Consider the following 17,957-nt stretch of genomic DNA (forward strand, 5'->3'; position numbering starts at 1 on the left):
AATAAATAAATTAGGCCCTAATCTATGGATTTCACATGACTGGGAATACAGATATGCATCTGTTGGTCACTGATACCTTAAAAAAAGTAGGGACGTGGATCAGAAAACCAGTCACCATTAGCCTCATGCAATGCGGCACATCTCACGCTGCATGAGAGTTGATCAGGCTGTTGATTGTGGCTTTTGGAATGTTTTCCCACTCCTTCAATGGCTGTGCAAAGTTAATGGATATTGGCGGGAACAGGAACATGCTGTCGTACATGTCGATCCAGAGAAACCAAAACATGCTCAATGGATGACATGTCTTGTGAGTATGCAGGCCATGGAAGAACGGGGACATTTTCAGCTTTGTATACAGATCCTTGCAACATGGGGCTGTGCATTATCATGCTGAAACATGAGGTGATGGCAGCAGATGAATGGCACGATAATGGGCCTCAGGATCTCGTCACAGTATCTCGATAAAATGCAATTGGGTTTGTTGTCCGTAGCTTATACCTGCCTATACCATAACCCCACCGTACTGTCATCATGGAGTACTCTGTTCACAATGTTGACATCAGCAAACCGCTCCCCCACACAATGCTGTCTGCCATCTGCCCGGTACAGTTGAAACTGGGATTCATCCATGAAGAGCACACTTCTCCAGCATGTCAGCGGCCATCAAAGGTGAGCATTTGCACACTGAAATCGGTTGCGATGCAGTCAGGTCAAGACCCTGGTGAGGACAACGAGCATGCCGATGAGCTTTCCTGAGACTGTTCCTGACAGTTTGTGCAGATATTCTTCAGTTGTGCAAACCCACAGTTTTATCAGCTGTCCGGGTGGCTGGTCTCAGATAATCCCGCAGGTGAAGAAGCTGGATGTGGAGGTCCTGGGCTGGAGTGGTTACATGTGGTCTCCGGTTGTGAGGCCAGTTGGAAGTACTGCCAAATTCTCTAAAACGACAGAGGCGGCTTATGGTAGAAAAGTTAACATTCAATTCAGTGGCAACAGCTCTGGTGGACATTCGTGCAGTCAGCATGTTAATTGCACGCTCCCTCAACTTGAGACATCTGCAGGGTTGTGACAAAACTGCACATTTTAGAGACCTTTTATTGTCCCCAGCACAAGATGCACCTGTGTGATGATCATGCTGTTTAATCATCTTCTTGATATGCCACACCTGTCAGGTGGATGGATTATCTCGGCAAAGGAGAAATGCTCACTAACAGGGATGTTAACATATTTGTGCACACAATTTGAGAAATACGCTTTTTGTGCACCTGTAACATTTCTGGGATCTTTTATTTCAGCTCATGAAAAAAAGGGACCAACACTTTGCGTTCATAGTTTTGTTCAGTGTAGTTTGTATTGACAATGGTGTTTGCTTCACTGACTGTCCTTTTCTTGTGGAAACAGGTCACAAATATTGCTGCTGTGTTGGCACACTGTGGTATTCACGTGTTAGATATGGGAGTTTATCAAAATTGGATTTGTTTTCAAATTCTTTGTGGGTCTGTGTAATCTGAAGGAAATATGTGTCTAATATGGTCATACATTTGGCAGGAGGTTAGGACGTGCAGCTCAGTTTCCACATTTTGTGGGCAGAGAGAGAGAGAGAGAGCGAGAGAGAGGGCTATGCCTACGGTGGCCTCTCTCAATAGCAAGGCTATGCTGATTTCCTTACTTTTGGGTCAGTCACAGGTATTCTGCCACTGTAGTCTCTGTTTAGGGCCAAATAGCAGTCCAGTATGCTTAGTTTTTTAGCTAATTCTTTCCAATGTGTCAAGTAATTGTCTTTTTGTTTTCTCATGATTTGGTTGGGTCTAATTGTGTTGCTGTCCTGGGGTCTGTTTGTGTTTGTGAACAGAATGCCAGGACCAGCTTGCTGAGGAGACTGTTCTCTAGGTTAATCTCTCTGTAGATGATTGCTTTCTTAAGGAAGGTTTGGTAATCACTTCTTTTTAAGTGGTTGTAGAATTTAACGTCTCTTTTCTGGATTTTGATAATGATCAGATATTGTCTGAATTCTGCTCTACATGCATTATTTTGTGTTTTATGTTGTGCACAGAGGATGTTTTTGGAAAATTATGCATGCAATCTTAATTCTTGGTTTGTGAATGGACCCTAGACCTCACAAACATAGAGGGCAATAACTGATTCAAGTATTCTTTGCCAGATCCAAATTGGGATGTCGAGTGTTATGTTCCTTTTGATGGCGTAAAACCCACCACTAAGGTTTTCGTGACAGGTTAGTTAGCATGTGTAGGCTAATGCCTATTGTTAAGTGCACAGGCCTGTGAGTACAAGTGTGATATAGTCACTGTGTTCAACTTGTAGAACTTCCCTCTCCACTGTGGATAGATAGACTACCTGTTAGAGACCATGAGCCCACCAGTGAGCGAGAGGAGGGCATTCCAACATATATTTATTTCTAAGTGGTACTTAAACAGGATAGTTGAGGCTCAGATTGAACAAAGGGCCTATTGAGAGCCCTGTTGTTTTTAGGTGAGTAAAGTCCTCTAGATTCTAACGGAGTACAGGGAGTGTAAGAGAGTCAAAGAGAGCACGGAGAGGATGCTTTTACAGTGGTCCTCATTTTACATAAGTTAACTTAACCCGCCAACAGACACTAGAGAGAGTGTATGTTCTTGTGGGTTTACTTTGGTCATTATTGCAGAATTACGTTTTGCACGGTTTGTTTCCTTCCCTAAACAAGGGATCTAATTTAAGATCGACACCACAGAGCACACAATCTTCACCATGTGATAACTAACAAAACCTGATGTGAATTTCAATGCCCAACAGATGAAAACATTAACTTATGGCAGGCTGAGACTGAACAGATCCCACCTGGGTCATTGCTTTTCAGATGAGATTTCAAGAGGAGAGGAGAAGTAATCTGTTCTCTAATTGTATAGATGTTTACTACTTCCTTCCATCTGAAAATAAATAAGAAAAGGAAATTAAATGAACAAGTCTCCTATAGGTTGATTTAGTGGGTGTAGCTGTATTTAAACGTGCTAGTAAAAGCCTTCACTTCTGCTACCATGGAAACCAGCATGCTCAATATACAATGCTGAGATGGCCTTCTGCTCAGGGACCTTTACGCAGTCATTCCCGCTCTCTTTGTCATCTAACTCTTTCCCATTCTCTCTTTCTCTCGCTCGCTCGCTTTTTCATTAACTGGCATGTACGCAAGTTGACGCAAGTGTATACACACACATACACACCAGAAATCTATATCTGAGCCTTCCTCTTCCCTCTCAGTGTAATTCAATCAGGAAGATGCTGTGGCCTCTAGCAACAGGACATGACGCAGAGACAGATGTGCATAAGCCTGAATAAGCCACGATGCTGAATTAGATATGGGCCTCTCTCTGACTAGACAGTACATAGGCATAATAAACGGACTTGAATGATGTTGAAGGGAAGTTGAGTGAATGTTGTTTCGACATATCATTGTACCTGACCTATATAACACTTCAAAACCTGTCCTCAGACAGAATGTATATTATAGCCTGTTTTTTAATCCTTGTCTTTTCATTAGAGGAGTGGAGCATTGTGTGTCTGTATGGCTGTGTGTAGATGGATATGGCGTCCGTGTCTATGAATGTGTGTATATCTCAATGTAGGGTATAATGTAAATTCCATGATTGTGATTCAGTGTGCGTTATGTTCTCCCTCTCTGTTTCAGAGTGCGGAGGAGCACTGTGCATTTGTCAGCGTGGTGAGTTGCAGCCTGTGTGTGTTCCTGGCTGTGTTTGTGCTGGTGTGTACAGAGACCCTGACCCAGCGCTGGAGGAGACTGTTGGGTCTGGTGGTCTGGGCCACTCACCTCACCATGGGATTCACCTTCATCTTCAGCGGACCCCTCATCCTGCCCTGGGACCAGGTATACACTCTCGCTCTAAATAAAGGTTGCACGACAACCTGTTGGCTTTCAAAATAAATGGTTGAAGCCCATGTCGTGGTAATTATTCTAATCAAAGGAGAGACTTTTAGATTTCTTCAAAACCATCAAACTTTATTCATAATTACTGCAGTAATAGTGTTAATGGTCACCCAATGGTGTGGAGTTAAAGCCCAAATAAACAGGATTCGTTTACAACTTTTCATAGTCTTCCTGAGTCCTTGTGACGAAGAACAGATACGTGAAATTATACAAAGGTACATTGCGCTCTCATTCAACAGATATCTGTCTCTAGTTCATTTACTGCTTGTTTATACAGAAATACTCATGCAACATAGGATTCTAAGCCCTTCCCTAGAATGATGGAGTCCAGTATTCATCTGCCGTATGGGATAAATTAACTGGCACCGACCGACAGGCACACAGACACTAATCATGGAATGGAATGCAGTCTTTAGGTTATCACCAAGCCATGGTAAATCTACTGTTAGCGTTAACACAGACACATGAGAGTTCAAAGAACCCTATTCTGTTGCCTCTAAGAAAAACAGTATGAATGTACTTTTCCTCCATCTTCGCACCAGACTGTTTATTAGGTACACCCATCTAGTACCGGGTCGGACCCCGCTTTACCTCCAGAACAGCCTGAATTCTTCAGGTATGGATTCTACAAGGTGTAGCGTTCAAGCGTTGTGCAATTGATATCAAGGGACCTAACGTGTACCAGGAAAACATTAGCCACACAATTACACCACCATCACCAGCCTGTACTGTTGACACCAGGCAGGATGGGGCCATGGACTCATGTTGCTTACGCCAAATCCTTACTCTGGTCATTATTGCAGAATTATGTTTCACACAGTTTCTGTTTCCTTCCCTGAAGAAGTTATCTGATTTAAGATCTACCCCACAGAGCACGCAATCTTCTCCATGTGATAACAAACAAAACACTCAGTAGCCAGTTTATTAGGTAGGCCACCCCGTTCACGAAAATGGTTCGCTCCTACAGATAGTGAGTCATGTAGCCGTGGCTTGCTATATAAAGAAGGCAGACAGACATCAAGGCATTCCGTTACTGTTTGATTGAACGTTAGAATGGGCAAAATACACCATTACAGCACTGCCAACTGATGTGAATTCTGATGTGAATTGAAATTCACATCAGTTGGCAGTGGTGTAATGGTATAGGGAATGTTTTTCTGGCACACGTTAGATCCCTTGATACCAATTGAGCAACTTTTGAATGCCATACCTTGTAGAATCCATGCCCTGATGAATTCAGCCTGTTCTGGAGGCCAAGGGGCAACGACGATCATGCCACTCTCTGTTGCTTAGGTCACTTATTTAGCCCATTCTAACGTTCAATCGAACAGTAACTGAATGCCTTGATGCCTGTCTGCCTGCTTTATATAGCAAGCCACGACTACATGACTCACTGTAGGAGCAAACCATTTTTGAGAACGGGGTGGCCTACCTAGTAAACTGGCCACTGAGTGTATATATATGATATACACACATGAACAGAAGCATCAAAAAGTTATATTTGTCTAGTTATAGCATATGTTGCCAGTACAGTTGTCCAGTAATACCACTTGTTCTTTGGATAGTGCTGCCAATCCGAGACTCTTTCCCCACAGTGTTTCATGTCATATCAGTCTGACCTATCTCTCTCTCTCTCTCTCCTTTTCTCCTGTAGGTTCCCTTCTTCCTGTTCATCATCTTCACAGTGTACACCATGCTGCCTTTCCAGATGTGCTATGCTGTGGTGCTCAGTGTGATCTCCTCACTCTCTCACATCATGGTCCTCACTCTACGCCTCACTGTCTTCAACACCCAAGATCCCAGCCCCTTTCTTGCCAATCAGGTGTGTTATTTGTTATGCTGTTAGTAACAATTATACATGTGTTACATGATCTTCTGGTGATGCATAACGTTATGTATGTTCACAATGTTGTGCTTTAAATAGTTTTCTATAAACAGGAAGTATCACTGTGTGTGTGTGTGTGTGTGTGTGTGTGTGTATGTGTGTATGTGTATGTGTGTGTTTTAATAACTCATGTGTCATGTTTGTTTCAACGAGATTGTGTGCTATAGTGTTGTTTTTGATGTCCTGTAAGGAGTTTAAGGTCGTAAGACACATTTCTGTGAAAACAGACAATGCTTATGCTGTGCAGCTAGGTTGTAATGTCTGTCCTTCTGTCCCCAGCTGCTGTCCAATGCGGTGGTGTTTCTGTGTGGCAGTGTGGTGGGGGCCTTCCATAAGGTCCTGATGGAGAGAGCACTAAGACAGACCTTCCAGGATACACTCAGATGTCTGGGCATCCGCATGAAGCTGGAGATAGAAAAGAGACAACAGGTGAGAACATCTTATCAGACACTCTGCTATCTTCTTGATTTAGTTATTTAACCTTTAAGGAAAGACCCTTGAGAATAGAAATCTACTTGGCAAGGGTGATCTCCCAGGGGTGTCTCTTTCTGAACAGAGGCACACCCGACTAAATACAGGAAGTATGAAAGACTAATAAAAGTTAATAGTGTTAGGCTAAAATATTTGTTGTCATAATAGCACTGGCTAATTTTTACTTAATTTAAGACCAGCAGCCTTGTTGTTTTCTAGCTTGTATTTTTCATTACGATGATCAAATCCCCTTCAAATAAAATGTAATTAATTATTTTTTTAAGTAGATGTCTGTGTGTGCTCCGTTAGTAAAAACGGGTGTCTGTTTCAAATGGATTTTTAACCATAATTGTTTTTCATTTACAATAATAGTTGCTTTGGAAGTGACACCACACACCATGAGAGAGAGGAGGCCGCTGGCTGCTCTGTTGTCTAGCAGGACAGAATGGAATGATATAATCGTTAACATTTGAACCGGCTCTGTTCTACTCTGTTGTATTAAGCCCGAAAAAAGGAGCAGTGCCACAGGGGTTAGCCAAAGAGCACAGGCACCATAAATAAAGAGAAGAGGGAAGGGAGGGTTTGAAATGGGTCCCAACGCTGAGGTGAACAGTATTCCCTCCCTCTCTCCCTCCCTCCCACAGAGCACTAAGCCATTGTTCTCTAGACCCAGTCAGATAGAATCTGCCAGATCAATTACAGCACAGAGCTGAGCTGACTGAACCAAATCAAGACCACTTTGTGCAGAATGATTTTCCATGCTTTACGGTTTACTGGAAAACCTGCTCCAGTCATTTGAACCAGCAGGTGGTAATCTATCTGGGAGAGTATGTAGGCCTAAGCAGTTGCCCCGTGACACTGGTCTTGGGTCAGTTTTACATTTCTTCCACTAATGGTTAAAGTTAGGATTTGATCCTAGATCTGTACCCAGGGGCAACCCCCCCCCCCATGGATGCAGCCAAACCAGGGAGGAAAGATAGTAGTCCAGTGCCTCAGTATTGCATCATACGGGTGAACAGGAATTATGATGGGGTCAATGGGGATTGAAGAATGATTTCCTGAGACATCTCCTTATTAACTTCTTAGATTCTCATCTCACCTGACTCTATTCCATCCAGAGGCTCTCAATGCAATGTTATATCTTTCTGTTGACTGGCTGTACAACCAGACTGGCAGCACAATGATTATAAAGCTTTTAACAGTAATCTGAATGAATGGGGCCCTTGTTAGTGGAGTTACTAGATCAGCAAGACACTCTGACAGCTGGTTGATACTCAGATTGGGTTTCTCCCAGATTGGATGGGTTCATGACCTTTTGTCTATCGGACAGTATGTGTGGTTGGGTGGGTGTGGTGTGTTGATGCTAACGTGTGTGTGTGTGCGTAGGAGAACCTGCTGCAGTCTGTGCTGCCTGTCTACATCTCCATGAAGATGAAGCTGGCCATCATGGAGCGTCTGCAAGACTGCAAGGACAAAGAAGAGCAGCAACGACTCGTCAAAGACAACAACTTCCACAGTCTCTACGTCAAGAGACACGAGAACGTCAGGTACAGTACAACAATAGCCTGTCAAGGACCAAGAATATGACTGAGAAACATACAGCCTGTTCAAATAACCTGTTATGTTCTAAGAAAATGACTAAGAAACATACAGTAGAATCCCATCCTTTGCCTGTCACTCATTGCCTGTCAAACTTAGCACGGTTTTCAGTCTACCAAATAACACACATGGAAAATATTTATCCAACCCAAATGTTCTCTTGAACGAAACTCCGCTTTTGGCTTTAGCTTTTACATTTTGGCTATTTTTCTGCTTCTGGAACGGCCCAGTACATCACCGGGGCCAAGCAATCTTCCATCCAAGACCTCTATACCAGGTGGTGTCAGACGAAGGCCCTAAAAATTGTCAGACTCCAGCCACCCTAGTCATAGACTGTTCTCTCTGCTACCGCACTGCAAGTGGTACCGGAGAGCCAAGTCGAGGTCCAATAGGCTTCTAAACAGCTTCTACACCCATGCCATAAGACTCCTGAACAGCTAATCAAATGGCTACCCAGACTTTTTGCATTGCCCCTCCCCCTTCTACGCTGCTGCTATTCTCTATTATCTCTGCATAGTCACTTTAAGTACGCATTTTACTGTAAGGTCTACACCTGTTTATTCGGTGCATGTGACAAATACGATTTGATTTGGTTTTGAAATTGTGTTTCCATAGCTAGGGACTTGAGAAGTGCAGAATCAGTTGTTTTGTGAGAAGGTGTTAAAGTTCACAGTTAGCCATTGTTATGTAAATGCCAGCTGAAAAGTACCAGTGGCCTGGCTTTGGCCCCAAGTGAGAGCAGGTCCGCCGGATTCATGGCCCAGTGAGACCCGGTGCCGGCCCGGAAAGATGGAAACAATAGTCTGAACACTGGGTTAAATCATATTGTCACGATCTTCGTTGGAAGCATACTCGGACCAACGTGCAGCGTGATCTGGGTTCCACATCTTATTTATTGAAGTAAGTGAACCGCACAACAAAACAATAAAGAAACAACGAAACGTGACTACGTGGTGCACATGCACAAAACACAGAATAATATCCCACAAACACAGGTGGGAAAAACAACTACTTAAATAAGATCCCCAATTAGAGACAACGATTACCAGCTGCCTCTAATTGGGAATCATACAAATCACCAACATAGAAAAATTAAACTAGACTACCCCCTAGTCACGCCCTGACCTACTCCACCATAGAGAAACAAGGGCTCTCTATGTTCAGGAAGTGACACATATGTTGCATGTGTGCTTTGAATAGTTAGTTTGTGTTCTCTAAATGTATTAATTTAATTTCCCCTAACATCCTCTGACCCCGAGGACTGGAGTTGCCCATCACTGCTCTGGGCAGTCTATTTACACTCACAATGCCCAGTCAGTTCTCATGGAATTTAGCATGACAGTGTTAGCTGAGCATTGACCCAGATGAGGCCTTTTGTTTTATGGGCATTCATTTAGAAAGTGCTGACAGACATTGGCTTTGTAGCCTATCCAGTGAACCTTGGCAGATGGTTCAATAGATTCCCTAGGTTTTAGACTGCTTACAGACTGTACTGTACCTTCTACCTTCCTGGATAGAGATGGAGCCCATTTGTTGCCCAAATTAAGGTCAACACGGTAACACTCTTCGATCTTCTCAGTAGCCTAACAAACTGACATTTGTAAACTACCTGGTTGATTTGATGATACGTTTAGACCCATAATTAATGTGATTTCATAGAAAAGGAGGGACATTAAAACTGTCTGATCTGAGAAGGCCTTGTGAAGATCAGACTGTATCATGTGCTGCTGTGGCTCGGCTAGTGATGAATCCTCATTTAAACCCTTTGGTGTTACTGTGAATTATAGCCCTACCACTTCCACATTTGATCCTTGTAATGACACAAGACATGCTTGTCATTAGACATGTTCTTTCCAAGAAAACACCTGGTTGTTGTCAGTCAGAGTTACTGGGTAGCCATGGTTCTCTGGTCTGGTCTGCTTGGCAAGCAACAGGCTAATGTTAGCTACTTTAATGAGGACTGACCTTGGCAGCAGTTAGCCCTCTGAGCCCTGGTAATGAGCCAGTGATTAGGCTGTGGCGGCTGAATGTGTGGTGGCCTGGGTCAGGTGCTCTGTGTGTAGGATAGGGTTAACAATAAGCTTATAGCACTTCCAATCAGTGTACAGTGCAGTGCTTCCCCCATTATTTTTTTGTCAGCAGCTGTGGCAAAGTTAGCATTGTGGTGGTGGGGGGCGTGTTAGTGGATGTGGCCAATGGCAAACATTTTAGTGGCTGTTCTACACATTTTAGTGGCTGTTCTACACATTTTAGTGGCTGTTCTACACATTTTGCCATGGACGGAGAGAACATTTTTACAGTTTTAAAGCTAGTTCTCTGCAATTTAAAACTTTTGGTTACTACATGATTCCATATGTGTTATTTTATAGTTTTGATGTCTTCACTCTTATTCTACAATGTAGAAAATAGTCAAAATAAAGAAACCCTGGACTGAGCAGGTGTATACAAACTTTTGACTGGTACTGTGTGTTTTAATCATATATTTTGGAGTGGAGGCAACGGTGCTGCTAAATGAATATAGGAAAAACACTGCTGTAGTTTGTCTTTGAGCCAAACCCCTTAGCACGATCTCCCTTCAACTCAGGCTTCACCTCCTCTCTAGCCCCATAGGATTACTGTTCACCCAGGATAGGACCTCCAGCTGTAATCAGTTATCCCCACTCCATTTCAACACCCCAGGAGTCAACCGTTATCTGACAATGACACCCTTGTTTAGTGATACAACAACATCAGAGGGATTAATCAGTGTAGCGGCCAGCCCGGCCGTATCCATGCAGACAACAGGTTTCATTATGACACTGATGTCTTGACCCCATATGTCCTGGGTCGGTCGTGATCAGTAAGCATGAAACGCAAGAAAATGCTTGGAAACTATGTGCAACAGGGAGGGACCATCTAAACTTGTCCAATAATGAATATTTATTGTTTTCTTTGGAAACCGTGTGTCTTAATGAACACACCCTTGGCTTTTCTCTTTTTACAGTATTCTGTATGCTGACATTGTGGGCTTCACCCGATTGGCCAGCGACTGCTCTCCGAAGGAGCTGGTCATCATGCTCAACGAGCTGTTTGGGAAGTTTGACCAGATTGCAAAGGTGAGTTAATAATTTGTAATATTTGCACCTTTAATTAAATGAACACTGACTTTTCACCTTTTATTTCATATTTAGCTACACTTTTACGCTTATTATGATAACACGACAGTGTAGTAATGCATAATCCACTTGTTATGTGGCATTAATCAGTGCTTGCTTCATCATAATAATTCTAATAATATATTTATTTTATAGAGTGCATTTCATGATACAAATAACCTCAGATAGTTAAAAACAAGTACATGTAGTTCTTGGGCTGGACACGTATGGATGTGTTGTGTGTTTGGTTCTTCAGGAGAACTTCTGATACCTTGTTTGTGTTAATGCTAAATCCAGTTGACATGTCTGCTTCTTGGATGGTCTTCATGGTCTGTGGTATTTTTCTATTTTATTCTTCAGGAGAACGAGTGCATGAGAATCAAGATTTTGGGAGACTGCTACTACTGTGTGTCTGGCCTGCCTGTCTCCCTGCCCATGCATGCCAAGAACTGTGTGAAGATGGGTCTGGACATGTGTGAGGCCATCAAGTGAGTTCTGGAGGGAAGACAATTACTAAAACATGTGATCCTTCTGGTTAGTTCCAGGACTTTAGCAACATGTATTCTCATTAGATTGTGAGATAAATAGCGTATAGTAAATCAAATGTGTTAAAGTCGGGTAGGGAGGGTAGTGTTATTGTATAACGCAAGGGGGACTTTCTGGCCTAAGTAGTATGTGTTAACATGAGTTGTCTGGGTCAATGATGGTTATGAGAGTGAGTTAGTTCTATAATCAGGTGTTGTGGAGGACTGGAGGGTCTGTCAAAGGAAGGCTTTATCATGGCTTCTCTCTGCCCTGTTGGACAATCAAATCACATTTAATTTGTTACAAGCTTCGTAACCAACAGGTGTAGACTAACAGTGAAATGCTTACTTATGGTTCCTTTTCCAACAATGCAGAGTTAAAGATAAATGAAATGCAAAATAGAAAGTGACACAAGGAATAAATACACAGTCAGTAACAATAACATATAAAAATAACATGGCTATATACAGGAAGTACCAGTACTGAGGCGATGTGCAGGGGAACGAGGTAATAACATGGCTATATATAGGAAGTACCAGTACTGAGGTGATGTGCAGGGGTACGAGGTAATAACATGGCTATATACAGGAAGTACCAGTACTGAGGCGATGTGCAGGGGTACGAGGTAATAACATGGCTATATATACGAAGTACCAGTACTGAGGTGATGTGCAGGGGAACGAGGTAATAACATGGCTATATACGGGAAGTACCAGTACTGAGTCGATGTGCAGGGGAACGAGGTAATAACATGGCTATATACGGGAAGTACCAGTACTGAGTTGATGTGCAGGGGAACGAGGTAATAACATGGCTATATACGGGAAGTACCAGTACTGAGGCGATGTGCAGGGGAACGAGGTAATAACATGGCTATATACGGGAAGTACCAGCACTGAGGCGATGTGCAGGGGAACGAGGTAATAACATGGCTATATACGGGAAGTACCAGTACTGAGGCGATGTGCAGGGGAACGAGGTAATAACATGGCTATATACGGGAAGTACCAGTACTGAGTCGATGTGCAGGGGAACGAGGTAATAACATGGCTATATACGGGAAGTACCAGTACTGAGGCGATGTGCAGGGGAACGAGGTAATAACATGTCTATATACGGGAAGTACCAGTACTGAGGCGATGTGCAGGGGAACGAGGTAATCGAGGTAGTTATGTACTGTATATATAGGGAGGGGTAAAGTGACAAGGCAACAGTATAGATAATAGACCGTAGCAGCAGCTACGGCGTCAGTATGCATGTGTGCGCATGTTATGACAAGAAGGAAAGTTGATTTGTTCAGCTGGCTCTGATGTCAAAGCAATAAGAAGGAATCCCAGGGAAACCAAAATGAACACACACACACACATCTGACATATTCTGATCCTGCCCCTCAGACGAGTGCGCGAGGCCACAGGTGTGGACATCAACATGAGAGTGGGCGTGCACTCCGGCAACGTGCTCTGCGGTGTGATTGGCCTCCGCAAGTGGCAGTTTGACGTTTGGTCACATGACGTCACCCTGGCCAATTATATGGAGTCTGGAGGCTTACCTGGGTATGTTAGTAGTTGAGTTAACCATGTATGGTAAATCTTTAATCCTAATGGTGGCATTCATTATTAAGTTACTAGTAGTAACCTAGTCCTAGTCAGTCCATTTTACTAATAGTAACCCCCATCTTTGTCTTGATCAGGCGTGTCCACATCACTGACGCCACCCTGAAGCACCTGAACAAGGCCTATGAGGTGGAGGAGGGGAACGGTGGGCTAAGAGATGCCTACCTGAAGGAGCTCAACATACAGACATACCTTGTCATCGATCCTCGGGTGAGCTACCTCATTTAATGCATTACCTCCAGAATCCCTGACAAGGGCCTTATCTGTATATGTGAGACTGTACTCCTCGTTAACGTGTGTGTGTGTCATCAGTCTAAGAACCAGGCTCTGAACAGCCACAGCATGCCCAAGCCGCGTGTGAATGACGGGCTGAAGATGCGGGCGTCAGTGAGAATGACCCGTTACCTGGAGTCCTGGGGCGCCGTCAAACCCTTCGCCCACCTACAGAGCAGAGAGGGGTACACCCAAGACACCGTGGTCAATGGAAAATCACGCTGCAAGGTGAGTGACAGCTGGGGGGCCACTGCATTATAACTGATGAAAAGATTACCAGACATACTTCCTCTAACAGAAATAGTCCACTTTACACATCAAATCAAGCATAACAGGTTGAAATGTATTGCTACAAGCATCACTATTTCCTGTGGAAGACTGATGCGACTGTTGATGACATATTTAAATGCTGCTTTACTTCTTTCTGTTTTACGCACGATGTGTCTAACAACAGTTGTTTTTTAAAATGTTTCTAGGACATCCCTCTGCGCACAACTCACTCGAAGATCACTGAGAGGTAAGGAAGGCCAAGTCTGAGAACGCAGAGAGGATGAGTTCATTTGTTTATGTGTTCACAAGAGCCCTGAACTGGCATCATGTCAGAGTGGTGACGTCAGACTCTCCTTACTGGATTGGTACTCCTGCTATGCATCAGTCTGTTGATACAGTGGGTGTTTATGGTTGTGGAGGTGTATTTAGGAAGCCAGTTCTTTTTTTGAATGACCAAATGCAAACAACATCAGTCACTGTACAGTAAATGTTAAGCAATTTGTAAGTCCACTTAATGTTACATGTATTGTATATAAAAACACAAACACATTTACTTTTTATAAGGTCATCAAGTTTGGTCGCAAAGGGCTTAGAGGTTGTCTCTTTTTCCTCCTTACTGACAAAAGCTGAACCACATGAGTGCAGTAGACAGGATAGGGAAATAAGAAAATTGCCCCGAAAGACCTTTTGTCTCAGCTGTGGTTCTAGTGGACACAGATACTGTGAATGGACACTTAACAGGAACCGGCTGTGTTGCTTCCGATGTGGTCGGTGGCCCTTCCTATGTTCTTTCATTTGGTCAGGAACAGTCCCTCTTCATGTAATGTTTAATAAAAACAAAATCGTTTCTTTATTCAGTTACAATACAAGCTTTATTAATATTTGATCCTTTCTACGGAGACAGACATTTGTTGTTTTAGCACACATGAATCCTCACATACAACACACAACAGTCCCATACAGCGACAACGATGTCACCATGTTGAATGTATCTATCTCTCACTGTTGGTCCCTGACAGCTTTGATGAGTCTGTAGAGGAGCCCTTCTCCTCACCCGCCCCTCTGCTCAGCACCTATAAGTGAGTGGAGCCAGCATGGCTCACAACACAACTGCTCCCTTCTGAGTGGAGGAGGAGAATCTTGATGTTTCACAGCACCATTAACCTCCAACCCTTCTTTCTGGGTTAACACCCCCCCCCCCCCCATACTGCCTAGAGCTGCCTCCCTCTTCTGTGTAACAGGGCATCACAGGGATTCCCACGCCTTTACAAAGCAAGCAGGGCATAGTAACCACTCTCTACTAAGTGTTTAAAAAGTGTCTTTTTGTTTTCCTACTGGAGTTATGTGCTGTTATAAATACCGTGTGTGTGCCTCTCTGTCTGTGTGTGTGTCTGTCTTTGTGTGTCTGTGTGTATGTTTCCTTCCTGGTGGGGCAGGGGGCACAGAGCAGGGGTACTGCTGGGAGACTCCTGTTCAGTCACCCGAGTTCAATTAACACACAACATCCTGCACACACACACATTATAGAATGAATGACACACACCCACCCCCCTTCTCTCTGTTTCCACTAATGCTGAGAATGGCCTAAACCAGTTGCCTCCCTGCACAGCACACTGGAACTGAATAACCTGCATGATCTTGGCTGGTTTACCAGCATCCATCTGTCTGTCTGCGTGTCAGTCTGTCTGCGTGTCAGTCTGTCTGTCTGTCTGCGTGTCTGTCTGTCTGTCTGAGTGTCAGTCAGTCTGTCTGTCTGCGTGTCGGTCTGTCGGTCTGTCTGTCTGCGTGCCAGTCGGTCTGTCTGTCTGCGTGTCTGCCTGTCAGTTGGTCTGTCTGCGTGGCGGTCGGTCGGTCCGTCTGCGTGGCGGTCGGTCCGTCTGCGTGGCCGTCGGTCCGTCTGTCTGCATGTCGGTCGGTCCGTCTGTCTGCGTGCCAGTTGGTCTGTCTGTCTGCATGTCGGTCTGTCTGTATGTCTACGTGTTGGTCGGTCGGTCCGTCCGTCTGCGTGTCGGTCCGTCTGCATGTCGGTCCGTCTGCATGTCGGTCCGTATGCGTATTGGTCGTTCTGCGTGTCGGTCGTTCTGCGTGACGGTCGGTCTGCCCGTCGGTCGGTCTGCGCGTCGGTTGGTCTGTCTGCGTTTTGTTCGGTCTCTCTGCCTGTCGGTCGGTCGGTCTGTCTGCGTTTCGGTCGATCGGTCTGCCGGTCTGCGTGTCGGTCGGTATGCGTTTCGGTCGGTCTGCGTGTCGGTCGGTCTGTCTGCTTGTCGGTCGGTTTGTTTGTCTGTCTGCGTGACAGTCAGTCGGTCTGTCTGCGTGTTGGTCGGTCTGGGTGCCGGTTGGTCTGCGTGTCGGTCAGTCTGTCTGCGTGTCGGTCGGTCTGCGTGTCGGTCGGTCTGCGTGCCGGTTGGTCTGCGTGTCGGTCAGTCTGTCTGCATGTCGGTCGGTCTGTCTGCGTGTCGGTCGGTCTGTCTCTGCGTGTCGGCCGGTCTGAGTGTCGGTCGGTCAGTCAGCGTGTTGGTCGGTTTGCGTGTCGGTCTGCGTGTCTGCGTGTCGGTCTGCTGGTTGGTCTGCGTGTCAGTCGGTCTGCATGTCAGTTGGTCTGCTTGTCAGTCTTCGTGTCGGTCGGGTCTGCGTGTTGGTCAGTGTGTCGGGTCTGCGTGTCGGTTGGTCGGTCTGTCTGTCTACGTGTCTGTCGGTCTGCTTGTCAGTCTGTCGGCCGGTCTGCGTGTCGGTCGGGTCTGCGTGTCGGTCGGGTCTGCGTGTCGGTCGGGTCTGCGTGTCGGTCGGGTCTGCGTGTCGGTCGGTCTGCGTGTCGGTCGGGTCTGCGTGTCGGTCGGGTCTGCGTGTCGGTCGGGTCTGCGTGTCGGTCGGGTCTGCGTGTCGGTCGGGTCTGCGTGTCGGTCGGGTCTGCGTGTCGGTCGGGTCTGCGTGTCGGTCGGGTCTGCGTGTCGGTCGGTCTGCGTGTCGGTCGGTCTGTCTGCGTCTGTCTGTTGGCCTCTGTGTGTCTGCTAGTCTACCTCTTCCTTATTGTCTGAGGGTTTTACAGGAACAAGTCCCAGAAGAGCAAGTTTGATGAGGAGCTGCACAATGAGATGACCACCACCATCGATGAGCTCAGCAGCAAGTGAGTCTCTATAGTCACTAAATAGTCAAGACATTCAGAGAATAGTCACTAGGTAGGACTACAAGTTTAAGCCTGAACTCTTCCTAGCCACCAACATATCCCCTGAGAAAAGTCTTATTTAGCCAATTGGGAATAATATTGACAAAGATGAGTCAAAGTTTGCAGAAAATGTATTTTAGATATTGAGTTGTAAAAATAGAGAGCTTGCACTCACTCACACACACCCACGCACTCTTTCACACACTTTTCCTCACACTCTCTCCCCATGTGACCTCCAGGCAGTGGGTGAAGTCTGAGGAGACTAGCAGTCTGGCTGTGTGGTTCCCTAAGAAAGAGCTGGAGAAACAGGTGAGTCTGTCTCAGAGCTGTCTAGACACTGTTGAGAGGAGCATTGCTGTCCTAGTATACACTGTAGTAGGTACATCTCCACACTGAAAATCTCTAGAACCTTATAGATACAATGTGAAGAAATATATCAGTTGTCTCTGGAATAACTACATGTAACTACCAATTGACAGACTCTATGGTCTCTATACACTGTGGAAAGGAGCCTTACTGTCCTAATATACAACATGTACATCTGTACAATGGCAATGTCAATAGCCTTTATGTAAGATACAGTATAAAGAAAAATATTCATACATGACATTTTAGTTCCTAACCCTTACAACATGCTAAATGTTATATTGGAATCAATCTCTTGATATCTCTGATTAGCCTACACAGACCACACCTGTTCTTAGTGCTTTCAGAAAGTATTCAGACCCCTTTCCTTGTTTCCACATTTTGTTACGTTACAGCCTTATTTTAAATTGATTAAATCTTTTTTTTTGCTCATCAATCTACAAACAATACTCCATAATGACAAAGCAAAAACAGGTTTTTAGAAATTTTAACAGATGTATTAAAAAGAAAAACAGATACCTTTTTTTACATAAGTATTCAGACCCTTTTCTATGAGACTTCAAATGGAGCTCAGGTGCATCCTGTTTCCTTTGATCATCCTTGAGATGTTTCTACAAATGATTGGAATCCACCTGTGGTAAATTCAATTGATCCCACAGTTGACAGTGTATGTCTGAGCAAAAACCAAGCCATGAGGTTAAAGGAATTGTCCTAGGAGCTC

General features: G+C 44.6%; 1 protein-coding gene across 5 annotated transcripts in view; it reads left to right on the plus strand.

Moving 5' to 3' along the window:
• The window catches only part of LOC109881656 (adenylate cyclase type 2-like), an 82,176-nt gene that overhangs the window by 48,400 nt on the left and 15,819 nt on the right, over positions 1 to 17,957 (plus strand). For 4 of the 5 annotated variants that reach the window (XR_004206886.1, XM_031814486.1, XM_031814493.1 and 1 more), the window contains exons 3-15: positions 3,680 to 3,877; positions 5,592 to 5,759; positions 6,102 to 6,251; positions 7,680 to 7,840; positions 10,876 to 10,987; positions 11,387 to 11,514; positions 12,946 to 13,104; positions 13,242 to 13,374; positions 13,477 to 13,665; positions 13,914 to 13,954; positions 14,727 to 14,786; positions 16,754 to 16,831; positions 17,110 to 17,179. Coding sequence is in view for 4 of the 5 variants with exons in the window: in XM_031814486.1 (XP_031670346.1) it covers positions 3,680 to 3,877; positions 5,592 to 5,759; positions 6,102 to 6,251; positions 7,680 to 7,840; positions 10,876 to 10,987; positions 11,387 to 11,514; positions 12,946 to 13,104; positions 13,242 to 13,374; positions 13,477 to 13,665; positions 13,914 to 13,954; positions 14,727 to 14,786; positions 16,754 to 16,831; positions 17,110 to 17,179 (1,647 nt within the window). In the remaining variant the exon portion in view is untranslated. The remainder of the gene's footprint in view (positions 1 to 3,679; positions 3,878 to 5,591; positions 5,760 to 6,101; positions 6,252 to 7,679; positions 7,841 to 10,875; positions 10,988 to 11,386; positions 11,515 to 12,945; positions 13,105 to 13,241; positions 13,375 to 13,476; positions 13,666 to 13,913; positions 13,955 to 14,726; positions 14,787 to 16,753; positions 16,832 to 17,109; positions 17,180 to 17,957) is intronic. The other variant, XM_031814494.1, reaches the window with a different exon arrangement.

This window comes from Oncorhynchus kisutch, linkage group LG3, assembly GCF_002021735.2.
Source record: "Oncorhynchus kisutch isolate 150728-3 linkage group LG3, Okis_V2, whole genome shotgun sequence".
NCBI classification, from domain to species: Eukaryota; Metazoa; Chordata; class Actinopteri; order Salmoniformes; family Salmonidae; genus Oncorhynchus; species Oncorhynchus kisutch.